We start from the raw sequence: 26809 nt of genomic DNA, 5'->3' as shown, positions 1-26809 counted from the left end.
CTCTCCTTCTCTGTCTTCAACACACATGACTGTGTCCAGGAGCCATTACCACTCGGTGTGTCTGACCTTCCGATTTCTAAAAGGAGGAAAAAACGATGTCTCCTGCCTGAATTTTTCATTTCCCACCCTTTCTGTTTCTTTATAACAACTGATAAATAAACAATGAATCCTGAGGACATAACGCTGAATGGACCCAACGTGGCCCCACATCCCAACACCAGCTCCCCTTGATACACATTTTGTCTTCCTGCCTCATTCTGTCTTATTTCTTGTCCCTATGACTCTTATCTGTCCTTATGCTCTCCTTCTCTTTCCCCTGTTGTTTTAAGAGGTACATCTTTTTTGCCGTGTTCCTCTTCCTTTGTTATTTACTGTACCCAGTGAAGCATAAAGACTCAGCATAAAGAAATGTGTATATTTGTTTAAACAGTGTGGGTCTTTATTAGAAAATGCTCTTTAGTTTTATTAATCCGCTACAGAATCAATCAGACACTTACTTGGTGAGCTGTAACATTAGTTTAACATGAACACATGCCTCTGATTACGCAATATTCTTCACAGTCAAGAAGTGTTTGGCTGTTCAAGACAGTGAAAGAGAGTGAGTTTGATGGGATGAAGCAGTGCTTTGTCTCCATCTGGTGGCTGATAAGATCAGTGGTTTTGTTGGCACAATTAAGTTAAATCCGTGTATTATAGGAACTCTTAATACATATATGGCTTATTTCAGTTTACCCCTACTGTCTGTATGGAGACTGATAATGAATTTAAAAATTGACAAAAATGTTGGTTGGTAACTACCCAATTTTGATAATAAGTTAATCATTTCGGCCATTTACAAAACACCAACTATTTTCTGTCTGAAATTTCTCCAATGTGAGAAACTGATTTATTCTGCTTCGTTTCAATGAAAAGCGAATACTCAGAGATTGGGTCCAAAAAGTAAAACTTTTAAATATGGTCTCTTTCGCTTGCCATACTCTTTGTCAGTGGAAGTCCCGCCTCTAAGTTTCAACAACCAATCAACTTTAGGCGTGAGCTTGTTAACGCTGAACCGCCAACCGCAAACTTTAAAGTGTTCACATATTCTCTGTGTTCATATGTTGTGGCCTTAACATGTTTATTTTATAACATTTAAGACACAGTATGAGCACAGAGCCGTCCCACAGCACTGCCAAAAATCCAGTTTCGACGCCTGAGGGAAACGACTTGAAGAAGGGAGCACAGAAAAGGTAACGCTAGCTAACGTCTGGGCTAACTGTTCGCTAAGTTCGGGCCACATTAATACTCAGGACTTACTGTTCATTTAAGTTGAGCTAAAACAACGTTATGTTTGCCGTGGTTCAACTGTTCTCTTCCCCCGAGTCGACAACACTGGGCCGTGAAGTTAATGTTAGTTAACGCTGAAAACGCTCAAGACGTTTGAGTGGCCTTACCGAAAGGCATCACACAAAATAACTAGCGTCTAGTTGTTTGACTGGGCTTTATTTGGAGAAAGAGCATGGATTTATGGGTTTTTGTCTGTTTTTCCTCAGCTGTTACATTCAAAACTTATGCATCTACCTTTTCTTTCTCAAAATGTTTTGAATTCCTCTCTTTTTCTATACTGGTTTGCGTTTTGGTTATTTATAAAACAACGCTACTCTCGCTTGTCATTGTAAATATAGTAAATCTAGTGAAATAAATTCTATATTTTACAACAATACTGTCATTCTTTTCTAGAACGCCAAAGTTTATTAAAGTGCACTCCAAGTTCAAGTCACCTGTAAGTACATCCCTGGTCTGTCATTAACGCGCACACACACACACACATCCTGTATGTGGTGTTACATATTTTCAAGAGTCATGATTTCCTTCTTTGCACCTCACAGCTCCAAGTAACCAAGAGTGCTACAGTTAGTGCTGCAGAGGAGGTGGCTGAGCTAGAGAGGAAAAGTGAGCAGCTGGATACAGAAATAGCACAGCTGGAGGCTGAGTGAGTACAGCTGTGTGTGTTTTTCTTGCTGTATTTATGTATTTAAGGATTAGCATGTAGCACTGAATGTTTTATGGTTCTCTTTAGTATTAAGGGTTAGGCACTGAATAGTGATGATCCCCTACAAACCCTGAAATACAGATAATACCCATATTGATGTTTTCAGCATATAGTTTTATTTGTGTGTGTACATTTGCATAGATCTGCTTTTGTGTCTGATCAGTTCTATGTGTGTTTCTACAGGGGGTACAGAGTTGAGGAGCTGGAGCATCATATTGACATGCTGCATGAATACAATGACATCAAAGATATTGGACAGTCACTCCTGGGTCGTATTGGTAAGAGAAACACTTAAACAGAAAGGGGTTTCTTCCTTTTCACATTTTTGTAGTTGCAATTAAAAGCTCCAGAAGAAAAGAAATTTCGAATGTAAGATTTTAAGGTTCTGGCTCAGAAACATTAGACTTCTGGACAAATCTATACACAGGTGAGCATCAATTTATATTATACTGCAGTGAGATTGTTCAACAATGGATTTTAGACAGCGGTTTTGGTAATATACTGTAATAGTCATTACTAATTTAAATGGTGTTTGACTCTGGGTACATCACTTATAAAAGCTGTAGCATTACTCAAGCTTAAGGGTATCAACTAGCATTAATTTGCTCTAGTCATTATTCCAAACATGCACTGCTCTTGGTCAGTTTGCTGTGGTCATAACAGCATATCTGCTTGTTGTGAATTGTTTTTAATTAGCTGCAAAAATATCAGATTTATCATAGAATTATATACAGACAATACCAGCTTTTATGGTGTTTAGTTGGGTGTGCACCATTGAAATATTATTGTATTTTGTCTGATTTATTGAACAGATATCACTGAAGGTAACATATGAATGAATGAATTTGATGTTATTAAGAAAAAGTAAAAATGACAGCCAGGTCTATAGCCAGCCACTAGAGGGCAATACAGTTATGTCTTTACCTCCTGACAGCCAAATCAAAAGCCAATGCAAATTTTATTTATTTATTTTTCAGGGTGTCCGCGGATCCTTAAAAACTCTTAAATTCCATATTATAAAACTAAGGCCTTAATTAGCATTGAAATGCCTTAAATTCGCGTTTCAAAGGTCTTAAAATGAAATCTAACCGACCCCATAAAGAAGATTTTATTTGAAAGCCTTTCGCGTATTTGTTACGCAGAACGAAATAGGCGGAACCAACTAAAATACGCGTTTGAGGGGAGTTTATTTAACACATGCTTTCCGGCAGCTGCGTGAACTGCGGGAAAGTTTCAGCATTAGTCTTTTGCCATGGGTAAATGTAAATTTAATGACAATTGGTTACAAAACCCTAATTTTGCGCCGTGGTTAAGTCCAGTTAGTGGCAACGTGTTCGAGGTCCGGTGCAGGCTGTGCAAAAAAATGTAAAACTCGGAACAATGGGTATGAAAGGTTTGGAGACCCACATGCGGTGTGAATAAGACAAAGCGGCTGCGGAAACCTGTCGGAAAAAACCTGGCATTTTATTTTTGTTTTACTCAATAAATCCAACGGTGTGTAAACAGTTTATATCGATGAACAGTGTGTTATGGTAATTGGTTGTATTGTGGGATGTTTTATTTTATTTCTACAAAATTGGTCTTAAATTTCATTCAGCGTGGTATTAAAAAGGTCTTAAAAAGTCTTAAATCTAGCTCTTAGAAACCTGCAGATACCCTGTTTTTTTTGTTTTTTTTTCATTTCACTTTGCTTTTCCAAGCACAGAGAAGGATTCTTGAGAGGTCAAAGCTCTAACAAAACTTGTATAATAAAGAACATTTTTAACCTATATAGGCAATCCCATTCAATTAATACTTACTTAAAATTTCTATAATTTTATTTGAATTCTTTGTGTGTGTGTGTGTGTGTGTGTGTGTGTGTGTGTGTGTGTGTGTGTGTGTGTTCCCACTTATTCCAACTTAAAGAAACTGACTAGTGACCAGCCTTTCCACTTTCTGTTTGCAGTTATGTTGGGGAAATACTGAGATGGCTGAAATATGTAGTTCTTTTAAACTGCAATACTTTACCTGACCCACGTTATTGAACAAATAGTGCAAGTTGCTGGCTGTGGACTGAAAAGAAAGTTGCTGGCATTTTAACTACCCCTCTACAACTTTGCTGCCACTGCATAGTACAGTAGGTAGCTGTCATGTATTAATTAGTGTATGCGTAGAGGCACTCCAGTATGAGGAAGCAGGCTACAGTGAGCCAACTGCACGAGGTTGAGGAAATATGGACACCTTTGACATTTAGCACAGTGTGGATGAATCAAAGCCAAGTCACAGTATTATTTATGCATGTGTCACAACAAACATTGCCTTTTGCCTACTTTTACTGACACATGTATTCAGTTAAAGGAAATCTGTACATCCCTTATTTAGTCTTTAGTCTACTGATCTTTGTGGAAAGTGTATATTTTGTATTTAATTTTTTTTGTATAAGAACAACAGGTAGTTATAGGTTCCTGGAATGCTCACTGTATGTATTTTCTTGGTAGACCATATAGGAAAGTTTAATCCTCTCTTATTTTAAATCTGTATTGAGAGTTAAATTTGTGGTATCTCTTTAAATTCTCTGTAGTGGATAGCCAGGATGATAATGACCTCTTAGTGAATGGAGATGGCGTTTCCCTTCTGACACAATGGCAGTCTTTGACATCACTTACACACATAGACACAATTATTATCTCTGTCATGCAGACACTTGCATACAGTCATACACAAATACATTGTCAAATACACATGCTCCCTTCCTACCCCTACTCTTAAACTCATAGATGCACATACAGTTTCACAAAGAATCTACACTTAAACACTGCGTAGCTGTTTTACTGTTGTTCTTAGAGGGATGAGGTGGGTAGGCAGGCTGTATGAGGGGGGAGAAGAGACATGAGGAGATGCCCTGCAGTACCCTCTAAAGACAACTGTCCCTTTGTCATTTACACTGACTGCCTGTCAGTTTGCCAGGATAAAGATCATTTTTACATCTCCTAAGAAATTACTTTTTTTTTGTCTGGGTAGTCTTTAAAATATTGAAATTTTTATTTAGAGCTATAGATTGCCCTTACTGTGGTTGTTAATTGTTCATGGCAGATTGCACCGTTTATAGTGAGCCATTTATAGTAAATCCAAGTGCACTTATTAACCAAAGCAATATGCCAAGCACATTCTTTCTCTAGTGTAGTGTCAAGTGTCACCTTCTTGTGTTAATATCTCCATGTCTCAGTGCTGGTCCAATGAAGTAATCAATTTTGAGTTGTCTCTGCCAGTTATGCTCAGTTGTGATGGGCATGTTTCATTATGTTCTCATATTTATAGACTACATGATCTAGCAAAGTCCTTGCATTAACTGACAACAGAATGTAACAATTTGCAGCTCTGGTATAGTCCTACCAGTACAGTGCAGTTCTGTATATAGGTAAACATAGTACAGGCAAACCGTCTTTGTATCAGCTTCAGTCTGTCACAGCTTAGCATAGCTTGGTTCTATATTAATTTGAAATGGCAGAGGTATAGCTACTGGGGTTAATAAGGAATTTTTCAGACAGATTACACAATATGTATTATGTATAAAATAACCACCAAATAGCACCAAAGAAAAAATGGTTACTGGCAGTTACTCTTATTATTTAGGCTGCAATTAAATTACTGTGGACATCATTGAAGAAAAGAAGTAGTATTAAGTAGTATTTTAAGGCTACAATCCATTTAGCATTACTTAAAATTATTCATTTGTTTGCTCTTGTACCTGTATAGATTTTACTGTGGGCTTAGTCTGTTCACCATTTTAAGGTTTTGTTTAGAGGAAGTTCACCCTGAAACAACGAGGCCTAACTTCTACTTTGCTATGTCTTGCAGCTGCTCTAAGGGGGACCACCACACGTGATCTCTACAGCCACTTTGGACTTGAACTGGATGACTGAAAAATGTTAAAATACAGTGGTGAGAATGGTTCCTAAGACCAAGGGGAGTGGGGCATAAAGATAAAAGGAAAATTCCCAAAAGCTTTTTGAGGAGAGGATGGAATTGGACTACAGATGTGATTTGAGGTTGGCTCCTTTATGAGCTTTGTTTCTGTTTTTGTCTCTTTACAGAAAGCAGTTTGATTAATGCCAGTCCCATTACCATATATATATATATATTTATTTATTTATTTAATCGACTTTAAACTACTAACTTATGGCTGTTATAGTATAAACATTTGTTTTCTGTATGACTTCTAAAGCATAGTACCTACCCTGGCTGTACAAGAGTATAAATGCTATTGGGGCACAAGTTTGAAAGGATCCCTTTTATTTTGCCATTTGAGCTAATTGTCTAAATGCAGTTGGGATTACGTTATACATGATAGCTGCCTGAATTTATTTGAATTTGGTTTTGATGTGTACAGAAGAGTTCAAAATACAATGTCTCAGCTTTGTACACTAACATGTAAGACACCACTGTACATAGCATGTTCTCATTTACATTTTTACCTTAAAGCTCACTGTGGCATCTCAAGAAAGATACAAGTAGCCTACAAAATGGTTATATGATTCATTTGTGGAATGAAAGTAGAATTAAACAATGTCAGTAGATATTAACATACACTGTTTCTAAGTGAAATGTAAGTACATAATAAATGGATTTTGTTGAATTGCAACCTAAATTGAACATATCAGTGTATTAACATGCCCCTTAAGGTCATGTTAATGTCAATCACTTTGTAAGTAGTATTCTATTGGAAGGCACAAGGGTATTTACATATGACACATAACTTCGTTTCCTACCTTTCTGCCCTGACATCTAAAAGTTTAACCAAAAAAGTGTTGACTACCTATTGACGTCACTTAAAAGTAAAGTTCAGTTGTGCTGTTCAGCGTATGTACTAAACAGAAAGTGGTACTGACACCCCTAGACTGTCTCTGCCCTATCTGGCTGAGGATGAATGATAGTGGCTGAGGAGTTTTAAAGCTCTGTGCTATTTGTACAAGGGGTGATGTTTCAATGGGCATTTGTTCCCTCATTTAAAAGTGTGTGTGTGTCTTTATCTCTGTTGTAGCTCAAAGATCATCCCATTTTCTTATCCTGATTTTTGCATTGCTTATCATTCATTTACCATCTTGCATATGAGGGTCAGTGTACTGTACATGTTAATGTATCAGTTGACATTAGGTAATAAATCTTGGTTACGGTGGTGACAGGGTTGCAATATCAAGTTTTATTTGTTTTATGCTAGGTATTCTTGCAGAGTCAACTATTTGAAAATGTGTTACATCATATAAGGTGTTTTGCAATCATTTACAAATGTGTGTTCATTCGAGAGCTTCACACCACAGAGGGGAATAACCTCTGCTAACCTGACCATTGTGATCTATAGCTGCTTGGTTTAGAAGACCTTATATAGTTTTCTGTGGCTTTGCGATGTGTTCCATGACTTTTTACATTGCTCAAGTGAATGGTGTGTAAGATGTCGGCCTCATTGTGTCATTCAAAAATAGACCTAATTTGTTGTGTGTTGTCGTTCTGGGCTACAAGGCACTTCTTGGCTTGAGGCTGCAGCAATCAATAAGGTGAAAAATTGTTAGTCATTGGTAGAAGGACCAGAAATGCAGCATTGCATGAGCTCAGATCAATAGTTTTATAGCCAGTAAAGGTTTGCATACGAGTCTGTACACTTACAATTGTCTTTGTCCCTTCAGGCCTGGCAGTCTGTGTGAATGATGACTCTGATTTGTGAAAATGATTTGGCAGCCTTCATTTCAAGAGTTGATGTCGTGTCTGGTCTAATAGGTTTTGATTTTTATTTTAGAGCTGGCCCACAGTGGGTCGTATGCAGCTTCCTCATTCCTCGGGGTCCCTCTGTTGATAAATGCGTATTTAAAGCACGTATTCTGCGCAGAGTAATGAATGGACGTGGTGAAGCAGACTCCACAGGCAGAGGCAGGGCTCGTTTTACGCCACACTGTTCCGCATCAGGGCCTTGTCACTACCGCCTGGAAACTGTAGGGCGTGCTTGGTGCGGCTTGCTGTCTGTCGGCGAACGGGCAAGGCCGCACCGCATTTCCTGTTCACCAGCGCTGAAAACCCCGCCCCTGTCGGGTGGGACATGTAAAGATGGCAGACGTTCATTGGCCCTGCCATCCGTCCATCAGCGCCTATTCCTGATACAGTGATGGGGCGCTGACGGCAGTGGGCGGGCGCAGCTAAGAAAATTATAAGGTCATTTGAATTACGCTTACCTAGCGAGCTTATCCGATACAATGAGCGCTGAAATTATATGAGGAACTGTGACAATGAACGGATGATGATCTTGGGGTCAAAGTCGACGCTTACAGTCCGGATCTGACTCCCGACCCATCGGAGGACAGGAGGAGCAGCTTGTTGTGTTATTAACAGGAGGGGATCCCGGTGCGTGTGTCTGCATTTCTGTGAGCCTGTGTCAAGCCAAGCGAGCGAAGGGGGCGACCAGGCTAACCTATAAGCCGATCAAGGTGGAATCGCATACAGCCAGTTTCACGTTTGAGATATCTCCGCACCTACATGCTGTGACGGTGTGAACAAGGTACAAGGTATGTAACATAAGGCAAAAACTGGTCTTCCTGGCCACAGCCCAAGCTCACTAGGCGCCCACACGATGGTCTACTTCACGGATAGGTCCGCTTATTATTTGCGCGGAGAAAGGGAGAGAGCCCGGCAATGGTTCTCTTGTCCTTTGTCAACCTTGTGAACGATCAACGCACTGGCGGACACTTAGGGTTGCTACGCCATTTAGCACTAGGTAATTTGACCTGTGAAAGGTAATTTATGTGAACGTGGACAGAATATATCAGCAAGCCCTTTACTATGCTGTTACTGCTGGCCCGCTGTCCATCCGCTTCCTCACTAAGCCGATGCGCGCAATATGCTGCGCATCGTGCTCCCCAGTCGCGTCTGTTACCATGAAAACCTAACATCAGGTTAGCCCGGTAAATCTTGTGTGACGGATTGAAGGCCCTGAGTCAAAGAGCACATGGCATGGTTGAGGTGTAGTCTAACCGCCAGTGAGTTGAACCGCTGATTTCGCCATCCACTACCGCAATATGATGCCACGCGCCTTCAAGTTTCCGGGTGTAGCAGCAGCAAAGAATTGATGTTTTTGTTTTTTTCCCCCTGACGTGCTTTAAAACCTATGCTGTCGATCCATGGTCCTTTCAGAGTAATTTAATCTTGCACACAGATCGTCGGATAATATAAATGGCAGCAGAGCTATTGGGTTGGCATGACAAAGCCATTATCACCATTACAGCCACATCCAGCAGGGAGACTAATAAATATCTAGTCCGCATCTCTATAAGATATCTTCCAAAACAGGCCCAGTGATTATTCTGTAATGATTAACAAAAGGCACTGTCATGCCTCATGGGCTTATGAATCTATATTAAGTAGTAATGTAAACCTTTCTCTTACTAGTTTTAGGATCATCTTCCTAGCTTTCAGGTGGCAGTTATCAATGTCAACACATGCTCTCTTCTGCTCTTAGCTGTCACTATGGACTCTTGAGTTAGGGTTTCCCTGAGGTCTGTAGTCCTGGCTTTCAGCTACTAGAGATGAGGACAACAAAACTTAAAAATTTTCAATTTTTTATTTGCCAGTTCTGTGCATGTATTAACTTCCTTTAGTTGTTTAACTAAATGTTTGGTCTTTCATATTTCACACAAGAAAATAACATGCATTGTATGTCATATACTGCATCATTTTAGTGTATGATTTCATATGGGTAACCCTTTCCCAGTTTACTGCAAACTTAGCCTACAATAGCTGAGTCACTGGATTAAAATGAGCACAGGATGTGTAAACGTAGTCGTACTTGATAACATTCCTGTCTGGCTTGAATACCACAGTAAAAATGCAGGTTTATTATCACTTTGCTAACCTAAACCTCTTGTTACCTTTCTCCTACTGAACTATTGTTTGGTCTGAAATATTGGAGCCAAGCTCTGCAGCCTGTGAACCATTATCTATATATATTTATATATGTGTACATTCTTTTCAGGATGATGCGTCTAGCGTGTTGCACAGCCATGCTGTTTGTGTTGAGGCTGCTGGTGGGCTTGCCTTGGTACCAGGTTCTTCCAGCCATCCTGATCTTCTACCTGGGAAGCGGGGGATGGAGCTTCCTGCAGATTTTCGCCAAAACAATTGGCAGAGACTTGCAGTAAGCATGGATGAAGTGTGTTAAACTTTGAAATGTCATAAAATTTGAATGTTTTTAATTTCTCCCACACATGGGCAAGGTATGACTATTGACGTATTTTTATTTTCCAATCATTCAGGTGTTGTATTAACTGTCTCTGCCTGACTTGTCCAGTGAAAGCAAACAATACAAAAGTATTTTGATGTTGGCAGTGCTCAGTTATTTTGGGCTTGCACTCTGGAGCACTGGACTGAATTTAAACCGTGACTATGAGGGTTTGAAATTAATAGTGTTAACTATTCTGGAAGCAGTACAAGAACTAAAGCGATATCATGGACTTAATCCATTGTTCAAAAATTGAGGGGAATCATACTTCCTTTCCTTTGTATGTATAAAACAGGCTGCAGTTCCTATAGTAGTCATTCAATATGGATGAGAGACCAACTAAAAGTCCCTATCGCTATCATTCAATGTCAAACCTTTTTGAGGAGAGGATGGAATAGGACTACAGATGTGATTTGAGGTTGGCTCCTTTATGAGCTTTGTTTTTGTTTTTGCCTCTTTACAGAAAGTAGTTTGATTAATGCCAGTACCATTACAGTATTTTTTTTTTTTTTTTTTTTTTTTTTTTTTTAAATCTACTTTAAACTACTAACTTATGGCTGTTACAGAAAACAAATGTTTATACTATATGACTTCTAAAGCATAGTACCTACCCTGGCTGTACAAGAATATAAATGCTGTTGGGGCACAAGTTTGAAAGGATCACTAACGTGTAAGACACCACTGTACATAGCATGTTCTCATTTACATTTTTACCTTAAAGCTCACTATGGCATCTCAAGAAAGATACTAGTGCTGCACTGGATTCATAGCTAGAACAGTAGAAAATGACTCACTGTCCAAGCACCTTTATGTATTTAGACACACTGTAGTTGCTGGCAGAAATGAACTATCAAGAACAAATGATACTGCCTCATAGTGTGACACACTGTGTTGACTATGTTAATTATTAAACACATGCTCAAGTTTTAAGTTTCAAAGGATAATCTAAATAAATAATTTGGAAGCACATAATGCAGTTAATTGCAAGATGCTTCATCTGTGTGATTTTTGAATATCTGTTTTTGCTTTTTACTGTGATTAAAAATTCTCATCTTTAGAAACTGTTTAGTACGGCTCAACAGCCTAGACCGAGGTTCTACTTCATCAGGCTTAGTTTTATATTCAGTTAGCAGCCAGCTGTATATACCTGTCATGCATGTTGCAAAACTTTGACATCGTAGGTAGTCGTAAAATAAGAGTAAGGGAGATTTTTTTTTTTTTTTTTTTTTTTTTTTAAACCAAAGCCAATATTTAGTTGCAGGGTGCCATGGGAATTGATTTGTGGCTAACTTCCTTTTCTCCTCCATAGCCTGAGTGCAAAGAAAAGAAAGGAAATTGTACAACACTTTTAATGGCCTTTTTTTTTCTTCTTCTTTAGACTACTACCTATTCTCCTATTCTGTCTGAATCTTCAAGTTCAAATATATATATGGTTATGTGTGGTCATATATATATAAATATGGTCATATGACCTTGTCAAAGCATGCTATCTCCTCAGCGGGTGTTAAATTCTTAGTGTGTAATGTGCTGTGACGAGGTTTGCCTTTTGCCTTTTGTACATGTGACCAACATCCAGTATACACTGTTCTGTCCCTGCAAATGCAAATGATTACAGGGTGGTTTGATATCTATAAAACATCTGTGTTTGCCAGAATTAATTGCAGATATTTTTTTTTTTCTTCTTAATGGCACTCAAACAGAAATAAATCATAGAACATCATCAGTTTTATTATGGCTCTGTATAGAAGTCACTCTGCTAACAATTGGTTAGCAACAGAAAAAGCCCCATACCGCTTTATTGTTAGCCAGTCATTGTTTTCACAGATTTTATGTTTGAGTAATTATGCAGTGTCCACTATCTTAGATGTCAGTCATATGAAGTTTTTTTTTTTTTTTTTTTTTTTAAATACTTTTGTCTTCTTTCTGCAGTGCAGCAGGTGTATTATTGCGTGTGAAGATGAATGTCAGACGCCACCTCAGAGAGAAGAACACAATTCCCAAGATTTTTGCCGAGTCAGTCCACCGCTATGGCGACAAAACCGCACTCATCTTTGAGGGGACCGGGGAGAGTTGGACCTTCAGACAGTTAGATGAATACTCCAACAAAGTAGCTAACCTCCTCTTGGAACGAGGTTTCAAGGTAGGTCTGAAAAACAAAATATTACACATAGAATATGGGGGGAACAACACCTTTGCTGCAAATTTAATCCATTGAACCCACAAACCTTGGGGGGGGGAAAGAGTTCAATTGGATTTCAAAATATGTTAACTTTATGAAGGAAAAAGGTTTTAGAGTAGTAGTAAATTAATTTTTAGTAGTTAAAATTAACAGAGAACAGATTTCTTTTGTTAAAGCTCACTTTCCCTCCATGATATGACTGCTTTCTAGAGATCTGCTGAAATCCCACCCCTCCGTGTTTCTTTTCTTCTAGGAAGGTGATGTTGTGGCTCTTTTCATGGAGAACAGGTGCCAGTATGTTGGACTCTGGCTGGGCATGGCCAAGATTGGAATAGAAGCTGCTCTCATCAACTTCAATTTGCGACTAGAGGCATTGGTCCACTGCGTCACCATCTCTAATGCGAAGGCTGTGTTTTTTGGCTCAGAGCTTACTGATGGTAAGTGCCTGGAGGAGGGGGATGGGTAGAGTTAAAGATTAGAGCATCTGAGATATTTTTGTTTGTTATAGTAGTCACATACCAAAGTTTAGAACTACAAATCTGAGCTTTACCTAAGAGGTCTTTACAGTCTTGCAGAACTGACTTATGTTGGTGAGTGCTCAGCTTCTGTGATGAGAGAGGGGAGTGGTGCAGGGAGTAAGCAACAGAGGTCATAAAAGATAGATGGGTTCTGGAGGAAATGTCTTTTCAATATCAGTCATTGGAACTTTAAATGGCAAATTAATGGAAAGAGGGGAAGATGACAAGAAGGAATTGGAGAAATGGTTCGGTTATCAATCTGCATTGTCCAAGCTCAGAGAAGGCTGATAAATGTTAAGCAGGATATATACAGAAGGATGGGTTGTTTTACACCACATAGATGTAGGCAGATCTATAGTGAGAGTCAGCTGAAAATTGGTTAAAAAACAAGAGATTTGCAAAAAGTTTTAATTTGACTTTATTGAACATCAGAGCTGATGGCACTTTTTACACATTAGTTTTTATAAATGAGCAGTGTTTTCTTAGATACTTACAGTGCATAAATAATTCAGTTCCTCTCATTACTCAGTTTGACATTTTACTTGTGATACAAATAGTTAATCTAGTTGCAAAGCAGTTTGGTGTGCAGTGATTTATTTCTGTTTAGCAATGCAATTGAATAAGGTATTCCAGGATTTGAATACACTCTTACAAGATTGCCATTCTGTTTGAGTATTTTCAAAGGAGTGAGTAAAAGTGATGACCTGTTAGATGTCTGATCTTTTAAGCTGAAATATTGTTAAACATACCTATATTGCTTGGACTTTGCATGCACTAGTAATATAAATTACTCCAACCTGAAAAGGCTTGCTCTCAACCACTATCAACAACGTAAGAGTTTATCTTGGGACTGATGGGGGCAGCCTTTGTATGGGATGCTGGACTGATCATGTGCTTCATGCCTTTAAGTAATTAGAAATGCAGCTTCTTTGCTTCTGAGCAGGCCAGAATCAAGCCAGTAGCATTAGCGCTAAGCCATTACAAGAATAAGCTTTTAAATGAAGATACAGTTATTTCAGGGGTGTTTGTTTGTTGTTTCCTTTCTTCAGTACTTTTACATATACTGATAGTTTGTTGGCATTTTTTGTCACACTGACCTTGTTTGTTATCTCTTTCTCTCCCATTTTTTTGCCTCAAGAGGATTGTGAAATTCACCTGCTTTAATTCCATGCAATTCTCTTCCTCTCATAGCTGTGTCTGAGGTCCACAGTTCAATGGGCAAGGCAGTACAGATGTTCTGCTCAGGAGAGTGGGACCCCAAACAAGTCCCACAGGGAACAGAGTGCCTAGAGGCCCTTCTGGCTGATGCCCCATCTCACCTGCCCAGCCAGCCACAACGCTGCTTCACAGGTACACGAAAACACCATGTCCATCATATCTCTCATAACCAGTCGGGATCAGAATTTTCTGAAGGCTTTACTATTTCAACGTAATTTAACAAGAAGACATTTGGAAGGTGCCCTTGCAAGTGATTTTAGGTGATATTTTTCTGTAGTGTAATAATTCAGCAACCAACAACAGGTGTCTTGGTCAATAAAACTTCCTTGTTCAGTTGACAATTGCTGAGTAATACTTCTGCAACCTGTTGAAGACTGACTCATTGAAAGTGCATCGCAGTTATATAGCAAAATGAAACACAAACAATTGAAATTTCAAGAATATCCTCTCTGAATTTTTTTTTTTTTGCGATTAAATGTATTTTATATAAATACAGAGAAAGACAGAAGGGTTTATTTTTTTCCTCTTAGTAAGATAAGTGTAATTAATCATCTAACTTAAACGAGAAATGATTATGAATAACAGTACTCCCCTGTTTTTCCTGTTAAGTTTAAAGTAAAGTATTGATAACTCATCACTAGAGGTTATATGGGCTGCTTGTTTCTAAGGTACCTCATATACACTACATTGGCCAAAGGGAAAATCGAATCCTTAATGTTAATAAAGAAGACATGTAACATGTCCATCACAAATTTTCTCAAAAGATTTTTCAGTCTGTACACCATGCAGTACTTTCAGGAGTTAGAGCCTGGGTTCAGATAAGGAAAAAATAGGTAGATTAAATAGCTCGTTTTCATCTGTCTTATATATCATTTCAGCCCTTTAGTACAGGAAAGCCTTATCCAAACAAGTGGCTCATTCTAGAGGCAGTTCGTTTACATCTGATTGCAGGATTGTCATTCTGAATATTAAATTTCTATCTGACCAGTGGTCAACTTTGCTTACACAGTGCTCTGTATCCCTGAGAAAAAAGAAATTTGATGGTATAATTTTTGCAATCTCTAAAAGAGGATCTGTTTTATTGTCTCACTCCTTTAGTGTTAATATTAAAATAAGCTTCAAATCCAAACTGTAAACGGACCTGTAACTGCAGATCAAAGCCAATTTGTCAAAGCAGACAGGGGGCATGACTAGCCAGAAGTAAGCCTTTTATCAAAATCTTTAAAAAAAAAAATGCACATGAAAACATGACTGAGCATACATTTTTGCACACTCAAGCATGTGCCAATAATAATCAGTCGCATGCATGTTGTCTCCTTCTGTTGTTTCAGATCGGCTCTTCTACATCTACACATCAGGAACCACTGGGATGCCTAAAGCTGCTATTGTCGTGCACAGCAGGTAGGAAGAAGCCATGCAGTTAAGACACAGAGATACAGTACAGCTGCTTTTGTTGATCCATGTAGCTTTTATGTGTAGTGTAAATATTGTTAGAGAAGGGAACAGAAATACATGACACTTGTTCTTTACTTCAAATTTAACTTTTTTTTTTTTTTTTGTCTTATCTCTTGTCACCCTTGTTTTTAGGTACTACCGCATGGCAGCTTTGGTATATTATGGCTTTAGGATGACATCAGATGATGTCTTATACGATTGCCTTCCACTCTACCACTCTGCAGGTAAAGTATAAGTGTTGATTCAAACGTGTAATTCATTTGCTCTGGTATGAACCAGTGCACAAGTTTAACATGTTGCTTTTTCTCCATAGTCTGAAAAAAAATCTGAGCAAATCAAAATGCATTACTAAATGTCTACATGACGGTAACTTCCTTTGTTTGTCCAGGTTAGACTTTGATTTCTTGTCTGGCTAGAAGCTAGCAAATAAACCATGCCAGATTTTTTTTTTTTTTTTTTTTTTTTTTTTTTTTTTTTTTTGTCAGCAAACTGAGGCCATTCTCTGTGGATGTTTGAATCCACATACCTTACTAATACTGTATGTGCTGTTTATTTTAATGAACGTTATGGTTTTAAATGACGTCTTTGTACATTTCCAAGGTGAGGCTACTACTTACACCTTATTTCTTCATCCACAGGAAACATTGTCGGCGTGGGCCAGTGTTTAATACATGGCATGACTGTAGTCATCAGGAAAAAGTTTTCTGCCTCACGCTTCTGGGATGACTGTATCAAATACAATTGCACTGTAAGAGTAATATGGATTATCATCTCCTGCCACAGATTTAATTGTGCTACATGTCGCACATTGAAGGCTGCTGAAGACATTTCCTGTCACCCTCTCAACATGCCAAAATGTCAAGATTTGTTATTCCCCAGTTAATCTGAATCTTTTTTTTTTTTAATTTGTTTTGACATTGGTATTGAATCAGTAATTAATCTTATCTTTGTGTGTCACCACTATATTATATTTTTTCTCACCGTTTTCCTCCAGATTGTGCAGTACATTGGTGAGATCTGCCGGTACCTGCTGAATCAGCCAGTTCAGAAAAAAGAGCAACAACACCGGATTCGCATGGCTCTGGGCAACGGCCTGCGCCAGTCCATATGGGAAGAGTTCATGAACCGCTTCAGTATCCCACAGATTGCAGAGTTCTATGGAGCTACAGAGTGCAATTGCAGTTTAGGAAACTTTGATAACAAGGTGAAAACATTTCCTATAATCATGTGGTGACAATGCTCTGAAAGCTTTTAGTGGTTTTTGGGGGAAAAAAAAAAGATTTGCGTTAGTCTTGTACGACTCATTCAAGCCACTACATGTGAGAGAATTTCATATTATCATCAAAGGATTTTCCAGCCATTTGTTTTTCTAAAAATGTGTTTTCACAGTTTTAGTAGCTTCTCATCAGCACAAGACATTGTGCTGCAGTGTTTTTGTCTTGGTCTTACTGATCTACCTTGTTTCTACCTCATCACACTGAAATCTTTATTGGTGATGTTTTGTTTTTTGTTTTTTGTTTTTTCCTGTGCCCTAGGTTGGTGCATGTGGTTTCAACAGTCAGATTCTACCCTTTATCTACCCCATCAGACTGGTGAGGGTTGATGAAGAGACTATGGAGCTCATTAGGGGACCTGATGGTGTCTGCATTCCCTGTAAACCAGGTATGTATTCACATATGGAACGATACATGGTAATTTCATTAAGTTTAGAGAGCGCAGAGACTGAAAATACAAGTAAAACATAGTGCAGTGATATGACACCCCTTTTCTTGTGCCCCCCTCCCCTCGGTTTGCTGAAGTAGTTTAACATTACTTTTGTTTTTTGACTTGCAACACGTGAAGCAGAGTTCATTTTGACCAGGGGAAAGTAGATTCATCTACTGTCCTGTGGCACTGTAATTAGTAATGTTAACATTAGGTTCTTCATCTTCTGTGCTTTGTTGTGTTCAATGCTTGGTCAGCCTGTGTGTCACACAGTAGTAGTTGTCATGCTGGAGAATTATTTATGTCTGCTCTCACAAAATTGCTTGTTTGACTTGGCTGTAAACAATGTGACGTAATTATATGGTTCTGCTGTGGCTCTCTAGCCTGTGGAAAAGCAAAATGGTTCTTAGGTTCACAAATTGAACCAGTTCTGAACTAGCTCTAGCATCAGCAGCGAACATCGCATTTAGTTTGCGTGGGTCAAATGGGGGGGTAACAAAAATACACATCTTTTGATACAGTCCCATTTCTATCATAAGTTTATCAGAGATATGAAACTGAACATGTACAGTAAACTGTACTTTTGGCACTTTTTGTACACATTTCTTATTCAACTTTGTGGTAGTAATAAATGAGATGACTTGCTAATACTGACCCAGATTCAGTATTGTTTAGTAATATAGTTTGCATCGCTCATTTCTAAGCCCTTTGTTTTACATTTCTGTCTATCCCTTTCTAGGTGAGCCTGGCCAGCTAGTAGGCAGGATCATTCAGAATGACCCTCTCCGGAGGTTTGATGGCTATGTTAACCAATCTGCAACCGACAAGAAGATTGCTCACAGTGTCTTCAAGAAGGGAGACAGTGCCTATCTTTCTGGTTTGTCACTCACAGACACAAACACGTAAAATTATACATTGTATTATAGAAATATTAAGATTAATTAATATTGTTTCTCTCCCTCATCTCACCAGGTGATGTATTGATCATGGACAAGTACGGCCACATGTACTTTAAAGACCGCACAGGAGACACTTACCGCTGGAAAGGAGAGAATGTCTCAACAACTGAGGTGGAGGGAACTCTTAGCAAGCTGCTACACATGAAAGATGTAGTTGTCTATGGAGTGGAAGTACCAGGTAACATCTTCTAACATACACACTTGAAATTTATGTTTCATCTACAAGTAAGGTTTTCCTTCTATGTCTTGCTTCCTGGCACTACATTTGTGTGCAATAGTTTTACAGCTGCAGTACTTACTCTTGACCAATTATGACATGAAGTGACTTTTACTATTTTAAAGTCTCATCACATATAAAACTTGAGGGTATTCAAAGGCATACAGACTAAGTAACACAAAAGACGAAACACAGTCATTAGGTTACACTAATTTGGTCACCCTTGCATTTACCACAGTAAATAAGGTGATTGATAAATCGACACTCTGCTTGCCTAGCCACTAAATTAAAAAGCAGTATTTACTATAGTCAGAGGTGTGGAGGTAAATTAACTCTGCTACACGTCTCATCTTCAATGTGCAGTTCAACTGTCTGACTATTTCAGTAACATATGAAGAGGAAGTGCACACATGAAGACACTGGGCCCTATTTTAACTACACAAAGCTGTAGATCTTAGCCTTGTGTGAGGGCACCTGCTACTTTGATTCATGTAGGTGCAGAAGGACTAGCTGAGGTATAAATCAGAGGGTATGGTGATTTAATAAATTTCTGCTTTGACAGTGGAATGGTCTTCTCCAGGAAATCATATTTTTGTCTTGATTGTACAGAGTGGCACAATTTGAACACAGCACCTCAAATCTGGTATAAGTGTTTCTTTTTTAAACTTGTACAAAGATTATATAAATAAAAACACAGATGAAGCCCTTTTTGTAACTGTATTAATCTGTCATACTGTAGCATGCAACACATAATTTGCATGTAATGCATATCAAGAACAAAACATGGAATGTGCCATTGCTAAAAACATACTTGGAAAAAAGACAATGATACACAGGATTACTGAGCACCTGGAATCCAACATTTCGCCCTCCACTATAAAATGGAGTCATTACAGGGTAACTTTAGTTTCCAGGTGTCATTTGCATGTGTTTTAATAAAAGTAACCACAGCTATGTGCAATAGCCCTGCAATCTGACAGAGGAGCCAACATGTGTGTCCTGCTGCCTTAAATTATCTACGGAGATTTAATGAACTGAAGGAGGAACATATTGTATAAAGCAGCTGTGCACCACTGACAGTAACAATCACTTGTTAGATCTAAGAAGGTTCTGCACACCATTCATAGCCTAAACCTTAGTAGTCCAGTTAAACCACTGACTTGCCTGTTTCTGTGTGCCCAGGAGCAGAGGGTAAAGCTGGAATGGCAGCCATCGCTGATCCGTCTCACTCCACTGACCTGGAAAAGTTTGTGAAGGACATGGAGAAGGCTCTCCCTCCATATGCCAGACCTGTCTTCCTCCGCATCCTTCCAGAGGTCAACAAGACAGGTAAATTGCTCTTTTATCTGCCCTTTATTACTATGATACTTTGTTACATCCAGGCATGCACAAGTATGGTTTTGTAATATCACAAGATGTTTGGAAAATATAGTCCAAAATGCAAACCTGGTCACATTAAGATAAACAAAACTTAAAGTGGAGAAGGGGACATCTTGTGTTCAGTAGTAGGAAAGCTATTTGCATTTATGGTGATTCTGAATTTTACAAGACATGAACATAATTATAAAAAATCTAACTTGATTGTTGATTAAAAAGAAAAACACACATACACAGGATGCAATTATTTATTTATGTTTTTAATTCATGCTAGAATATTTTTGTCTTAAAATAGGTTCAGAGGGAGTTATTGAACTTTTAATAGTTGACAGTCAGAATGTAGCAACTTACCCAACACTGCTCCATGACAATGAAGAGACAATGTACAGTGTGTATTTATTATAATTTTACATTTTTTCATGCTTGTGCCCACATTTCTTTCTATCATGCTCATCTCTTTAATCCAGCTGAAGCTTTTTCTCACTTTGGTTCAACAAAAGAAGTGGAAAGTTTTCAGAGTTTTTAAAAAAAGAAACTGTCTATACATTTTCCTTTTACGGTCTGGTGTAATAAATTCTAATATAACTGTATAAATTAAGGTTATAGACATGACATCATGACTGCTGATTTTAAAATCATCAATACAAAACTCACTGCTTATAGTAATCCTATAACTATATTGCTTTGCAAAGTGAGTTTTGGAGTGCTGCGTTTTTGTTTTTTTGTGTTTTTTTTTTTTTTTTTACTTAATGTAATTCCAAAAAATGCTAAGAGGCACTGTAATTAAAATATGTATGTAAATTCCTTCTTGTCTCTCTTTCACAGGAACATTTAAGTTTCAGAAGACAGAGTTGCGTCGGGATGGATTTGACCCCAGCACAGTGTCAGACAGACTGTACTTCCTGGATTCCAGCAGAGGGCGCTATGTTCAGCTGGATGAGGAGCTTTACCGCTCCATGCTGTCAGGGAAACACAAATTGTGATGATGAAGCTGACCACTGCATCAACATTTGTACACCTAGACATATAGCCACATACAGATAGAGAAAAGACGACAAAATTGTGTGACCAGGATAGCAGAATGCAGGATTTTGTCCCCATATACACAAATGAAGTAATAGCCATACACACTCAAATGCCAACACATTCACATTTACACACATACACATTGTGCTCCAAAAATCATTTTGCTCTATGATCCCTAAAAACAGACTTCTACACACCACCACCTTCATCTGTCCCTCCTTAAAGTCCCTGGCAACTCCTCTCACTACCTCAGCAAACACAGAGAGACACAAACCCAGTAACCAGGTCTATTTGGTAACTTGAATTCAGCCTTCATAGCCACACAATCCTAGCACACACAGCCTCCAAACTACCATGTCATGATGTTTTGCTGGGGGACGGGGGTATATAGGCTGCCTAACATCCAGAATGCAAAAACTTGAAACTACACATAACCATAACCACAAACCTGATGGATGATAAAAAAGGAGCATGAATTCAGTAAATACAACATATGGCACCGTGGAGGAACTTGTGAGGACCTAAACTGTCTCTTTTAGTAATATTAGTGGGTTTTTGTTCAAGACTTGAGCCCTCACTGTCGACTTTACCTGCACAATTAGCCAGTAGTGACAAACCTGTATAACAGCTCTTGGAGGATAACCTTATCACAGCTCTCTGGTCTCCTTTCTGTATTTACACCCTTGCTCTACAGCGCTTAACCATGAAACTGAGAAAAGGACACCAAGGTTTTTGTTTTTTTTTTAAATTTATTTTCTTTTTAAGGAGAACACCTTAAATGTGAAGATTTTTAGAGGGCGATGTGTAACTAATGGTTATTGAAGTTAAATTAAAGCAGAGGTTGAAACTGAAAGATTTACTCAAGTGCAATAAGGACATTGGTGTTTGGAGAGCAATAATTAGCAACACCACACAGGAGCTGGTATGAAACGAAGCTTTGTATTTAAATATGTCTGCATCACACCAAATATATACATGTGTATATACATAAATAAGTTGTGTTTGTTTACATATTTAAGAAAATATTAGCGTCATAGTATTTTTATTTTGTTTCTCTCTTATTGTTGTGCAAATGTCTTTTTTTTTTTTTTTCTTTCTGCTTTACATGTACTCAAAACTGTGCTTTGGTAGCACTCAGTCCTCAAAAATGAAGCTGTGGTATTTTGTATCAGCTGCTGGAACACAGACTAAAGTGTTGTAAATGCTTCAACTGTGAGTTAAATACACGGGCTGTTTCCATGTACAGGACTGTTCACGTATTGAGCTGATGTGCAGTAGGGTTGTGTGGCTATATTGTGCAGGTTAAGTCACCAGTGGTAGACTTTGCCTATTATAGGATGTGTGTGTATTCGTTCCAGAAGCTGGTTGTTGAATCTTGCTGACGGCGGCCTGAGACCTGCAGCAGTTTTGGCTTCTGTCTTGTCATGAGCAGGTCTGGCATCAACGGGTCAACCCCTGCTGGAAGTTGGCTTGCAACTGGATACAACTTTCAAATGAGGCAGCAGGGATTTAATAGCAGGTTGTCACAGATGCTGTTTGATAGCTCATCTGTAGGCACTTGTATAACTGGTGTATCAGGACCAACCAGGGCCCCTATGGTTTGGTCCTCCTGTAGTTCATTGCTGAAGTTGAATGTTTTACATGCAGTCACTGGCATTGAACTAACCAAAGAGTCTGCCCTTAAGTCTATAGTGTCGCCTGAATTTAATGTTTTCCTTGTGGTTCTCTATGTCCATGCTCTGATGACTGAAAGTGACAGAATGAGTATCTGTCATGGGCAGATCTGACAGTGAATGCTCCTTAGTCTCACTATATCCAGCATGTATGCTTTTGTGGGTGTCAGATTCCTTCGCATTCGTGTCTGTATTATCTGTGGACAGATGGACTTCAGAATTGTTTTCTTCTGGTCTATGTGTTACATTGCTGACTTTCTGAGGAGGGGTCTTTTGCAAAGCGCTCTGGTGACTCACTTTCTGACAAAGTTATTGTGCCAGTTAGTTTAGAAGGACATACATTATCATTGTTGTTCTGGGGGCAAACATTTGGAGTACTGGCTCTCTCTAAACTGGCACTTTGTACACCTGTAAGAGAAGTTTTCAATACTAAGGATGTATGCTGTTTTTCACAAAATCGTTTGATGGAACATCCTGTCTGACCTCCATGTAGGAGGTTTCTCCTCTTGGGGAAATTTCAGAATGATATGTAACATGCAGGAGTCATTTCTGGCAAGAATTCATCATGTAACAAGGACATCCTAGATGCTGTTCGATGGCACAGCTGTAGGCACTTGTGTAACTGGGGTATCAGGACCAACCAGCATGTGAAGAGAAATTGACTCGACAGAAGCATCAAATCGCCTAACCAGTGAGGAGTTATTTTCAACAATATTGGGGTGCTACAGAGGGATGCTCTGCCCGGTTCAGGAGAGCTGAATGATCCAAAGATTCATACTGGGGGAGTAGAGACTTTGCGATAGAGGGCTTGCACTGAAACAGTCTGGTAGAAAATGTGTTTTGTCATTGTCTCGTCTGTTGTTTGCACTAGCTGTCATTGGATTTAGATTCTTGTAGCAGCATGAATGAGCATAAACCACAAGCAGAGCACTGTGCCTTACTGTGAGTTCACCTCCCAGATTCACAGGCCCTGGCTCACCCATTGTCTCAGCTCCTGTTTACCATAATCTTATTTGTCTCCAAGTTCCCTCTCATAGTAGCCTAAAGGCTAGCTTGTCTAAATCTTGGAAGTGCAGATTTTTTTCAATCTGAAAATTAAGGGTTATTGTTTTTCAAGAGTTTGTGTTGATGTCTGGGCAAAAGTCCATGGCATTTTCAATGACTGTCTTCCTGCCTTGACTCCCTCCCCCCAGCCCCCCCCCCCATCTGTGTCTGTCTGTCAGGTACTTAGCATTAGTCTCTGCCATGGCTGCTTCATCTTGTTAATCTCCCATTGAATCAGACAATGGTAAAGACAGTAATCAAATACATTTCGGCTTTTACTGAACAGTTTTAGTGTGATTTTGTCCCTTTTTAAGATTGTTCAAATGGCCTGCTAACAAATTTCCATGTTCGCGCTGTTTTAGGTATCTTCTACTGATGTGTGTTGTGTGTGTCTTTCTTTTTTTCATCTTACCTTACAACTAACCACGGCCAGGCAGATTGCTTCAACATTTGATGACTGGCTGTAATGTTGAGGACTTTCTTCTTCCCGAATTGTTGTGGAAATACATGGGCTACTTTGTTTTCTGCTGGCTTGACCTACTGTATGTTTAAACAGCTTTCCTTTGCACTGACTGACACAGTTGACCTTGATGGCTGCAGGCTACTGACAGCATTCATCAGTCGCTCACCTTTCATTCCCCTCTTTTGGGGAAAAAGGCCACCAAAGGTGTTTCATTCCTGCATCATCTGTGGGCTGAGTTCAAAGTCTCTCTCTCCCTCTCTCTCTTCTATTTATTCTTTAATGATGAGTGTGACATGTTCTCATGAATGTCTGAAAAGCAAATTAGTGACCGACTGGTGATGTTGTAAAAGCAAAGTGTGATATCTGTATTTAAGGGAACACAGTTTAGCTGTTAATGATGCTTCTGAAAAAGGGTTGCCCTGGTCAACCCTGACCACCAGGTGGCGTGTGACTAAACAGCCTGAAACAGCACTCTGAATAAGATGTTTCTATATTTGTTTTTTTATGAGTTTAAATTATTATTTTTGAACTGTTAATTCAACTTTTGTTTTACTGTTGTATACATTTGCTTTTCTTAAATTATAGCTTTGTGATTTTAGCATAAAAAAGGGATTCATTCATGAGTGAAAGACAATCAAATGGCAGATGTTTTTTGTTTTCTCTCTATGCCCTAGGCACTAGGAAGCAGCCAGGTACCTCCTTTTTGGTTAAAATTGTTGTTGACCAGAAGTCAATTCTCCATTTCCCAGTTAAAACATATTTTTGAGAAGTACAAGCTGCTGGCAAACTAGAATGGAAACCAGTCAGTACATAAAAACCTAACAGGGTGTGATGGGTCTCTGGGAGCAGGATTACCTGGGATTTGAGTCACTCGTGTGACCCAATTGGCCGTTCTGTCCTCACCAGTACTATCAAAGAAGGGCGTGTTAAAGAGCACACAAGTTTTCATCATGCCATTGTTTAATTATGCATTCCTGTGATGTCTAATGGAAGAACTACAACTACTTCATATATAAATTATTGGAGAAAATAAAATCTTTCTTGATATATTTCAAATATGGATTTTTTTTTTTTTTTTTTTTTTAAAACATTTCAAACCAAGATGTAAATGTTTCCGTTGGCTTGTGGATAGTGTCCATTAAAGTCACCTCAAGGTGTCTTCTGCAATTTTGGCTTAAAAGTGTGCCAGACAAGTTTCCTATGTCCTTTGCATAGTTTTGCTTTATTACCAAATTAAACACCTCTAAGGGCACAGTGAAGTCCATGATGAGGATCATTACACACCAGAAGAGCCCTGATTGAAGATGTTTTTATGTTTCTGTGTCTCTGCTCCCACTGTCCCTCCTGACTGTGTTCAACATTTCTCATACCACTTAAAGCATGTTTTCCTGTTGTTTTTTTTTTTGTTTGTTTTTGTTTTGTGTTTTTTACCCCTGTGGTGGTCCTCGAGAACATCAAACAGTGCAGAACAGAATGTTCGTACGTCTGCCTATGTATGCAAAAGGGTTTTCTAATTGTGTGTTATTGTCCCATTGCACAGGTGGTAGCTTGTGCAGGAGAGGTTGCTGACATCCTCTTGTCCACTGAAGGCCAGCTGTACACGTCATGCATTGCAGGAAAAAGAGATTAATAAAAATGATTTCAATTCTTCACCCACTCTCTGGTTGTTGTAGCATTTAACTGAGGCCAGATTGCTGCACAGAGCTAAGTAATTAGATTTTTACAAACTATTGGCAGTATCTGAACTGTTTCCGTACTAACAGCATGACCATTTATCCTAGTAAGGCTGTGATTTGTCATTGTACCAAACCGGGTTAAGCGGTTCACTCTGCATTTGCTTACTTGTAAGAGATATTCCAGGTAAAATTTAATGTCACTTGTCAAATTGTGGAATTATAACAATTTGATTCAAGCAATTAAATTGTGAATAGCCTCTCATGGCATAAGTGAAGATTCCTAACACTGTTGGTATTTATTGAATCAAATTAATGTTTTTGGTTCCTACAGACTTTTGAAAATAATAAATAATAATTTGCAAATAACTCATTTTGTTAAGAATAAAACATCTGAAAAACTTTGGATTTTAGACAATAAGACCTGCTGCACTTATTTTTTGGTTAGCTTTGTCCTGCAAACACACCTCCCTTCAAACCCATGTTACCCATGGTTAAACATTATATGCTTTGTATATTCATTTACTACCCTCACTGTTGGTTTATTTTTAACATTTACACAGGCAACAACATCCTTTAGAGCCCCAGTCTGATTGTTAGCAAGATAAAATGAATCCTTAAATACAAATTTTAACTAGATCATTAGTTTGTATTTTGCTGTTTTCAAAAGTATTTTCAAAAACATAGCAAACTGATCATTTTAAGTAATGTACCTTAACTTTTTCTTTTGTCCTATTTAAAGCACCAATGCAAACATTAGCAGTGAACCTAACAGCATAGAGTTTGTTGGGAAATAGTCACTATTCAGTATGAGAGAATAACTCTAATGAAGACAAATATTGAGACTGAAACCTAAAAAGGAGTTGAAAATGAAACTTTCATGTTGCAGAAATCTACTAGTGGTTTCTCTTGTTGACTCTCCTGATGATTGTGCAAACATGTTTTATATGCAAATTTCATATGCTACAAAAAAGTTGCTACTTAAGGTATTGAATTCCACTTTTGGGTTTTTAGATGTCTATTAGCAGTGGT

At 38.5% G+C, this 26809-nt stretch overlaps 2 protein-coding genes across 4 annotated transcripts; both read left to right on the top strand.

The window, feature by feature from the left end:
- The first annotated feature begins 1035 nt into the window (after window positions 1–1035).
- swi5 (SWI5 homologous recombination repair protein) lies at window positions 1036–10078 on the top strand. Of its 2 annotated transcripts, XM_026297267.1 has the most exons (6): window positions 1036–1229; window positions 1720–1762; window positions 1869–1972; window positions 2216–2310; window positions 5870–5953; window positions 10026–10078. In XM_026297267.1, the coding sequence occupies exons 1-5, from the start codon at window positions 1144–1146 to the stop codon at window positions 5932–5934; spliced, it is 393 nt and encodes a 130-aa protein (XP_026153052.1). In that variant the 5' UTR covers window positions 1036–1143; the 3' UTR covers window positions 5935–5953; window positions 10026–10078. The 2 variants fall into 2 exon arrangements, with proteins under 2 accessions (XP_026153052.1, XP_026153051.1); XM_026297266.2 differs by lacking the exon at window positions 10026–10078 and having other exon boundaries at window positions 5870–7191.
- On the top strand, window positions 8196–25755 carry slc27a4 (solute carrier family 27 member 4). 2 transcript variants are annotated; one of them, XM_026297263.1, is made up of 14 exons: window positions 8196–8562; window positions 10026–10187; window positions 12201–12411; window positions 12704–12887; window positions 14160–14318; window positions 15518–15587; window positions 15774–15865; window positions 16280–16389; window positions 16636–16845; window positions 17177–17303; window positions 18085–18222; window positions 18318–18482; window positions 19704–19850; window positions 20724–25755. In XM_026297263.1, exons 2-14 carry the CDS (start codon window positions 10027–10029, stop codon window positions 20879–20881), a joined length of 1932 nt encoding a protein of 643 aa, XP_026153048.1. In that variant the 5' UTR covers window positions 8196–8562; window position 10026; the 3' UTR covers window positions 20882–25755. The 2 variants fall into 2 exon arrangements, with proteins under 2 accessions (XP_026153048.1, XP_026153049.1); XM_026297264.1 differs by lacking the exon at window positions 8196–8562 and having other exon boundaries at window positions 10099–10202.
- Window positions 25756–26809: the final 1054 nt, after the last annotated feature.

The sequence above is a fragment of the Mastacembelus armatus genome, chromosome 12 (assembly GCF_900324485.2).
Source record: "Mastacembelus armatus chromosome 12, fMasArm1.2, whole genome shotgun sequence".
In the NCBI taxonomy this organism is placed as follows: Eukaryota; Metazoa; Chordata; class Actinopteri; order Synbranchiformes; family Mastacembelidae; genus Mastacembelus; species Mastacembelus armatus.
Note: the sequence above shows the minus strand (reverse complement) of the source record. Positions and strands in the feature narration are given on the sequence as shown.

Excerpts from the sequence above, each read along its gene's own strand:
- swi5 (XM_026297267.1), top strand. The coding sequence starts at position 1,144 with ATGAGCACAGAGCCGTCCCACAGCACTGCCAAAAATCCAGTTTCGACG. Across the intron at positions 1,230-1,719 it reads AAGAAGGGAGCACAGAAAAG|AACGCCAAAGTTTATTAAAG; the intron begins GTAACGCTAGCT and ends ATTCTTTTCTAG. Across the intron at positions 1,763-1,868 it reads ACTCCAAGTTCAAGTCACCT|CTCCAAGTAACCAAGAGTGC; the intron begins GTAAGTACATCC and ends TGCACCTCACAG.
- slc27a4 (XM_026297263.1), top strand. The coding sequence starts at position 10,027 with ATGATGCGTCTAGCGTGTTGCACAGCCATGCTGTTTGTGTTGAGGCTG. Across the intron at positions 16,846-17,176 it reads TAGGAAACTTTGATAACAAG|GTTGGTGCATGTGGTTTCAA; the intron begins GTGAAAACATTT and ends CCTGTGCCCTAG. Across the intron at positions 19,851-20,723 it reads TCCAGAGGTCAACAAGACAG|GAACATTTAAGTTTCAGAAG; the intron begins GTAAATTGCTCT and ends TCTCTTTCACAG.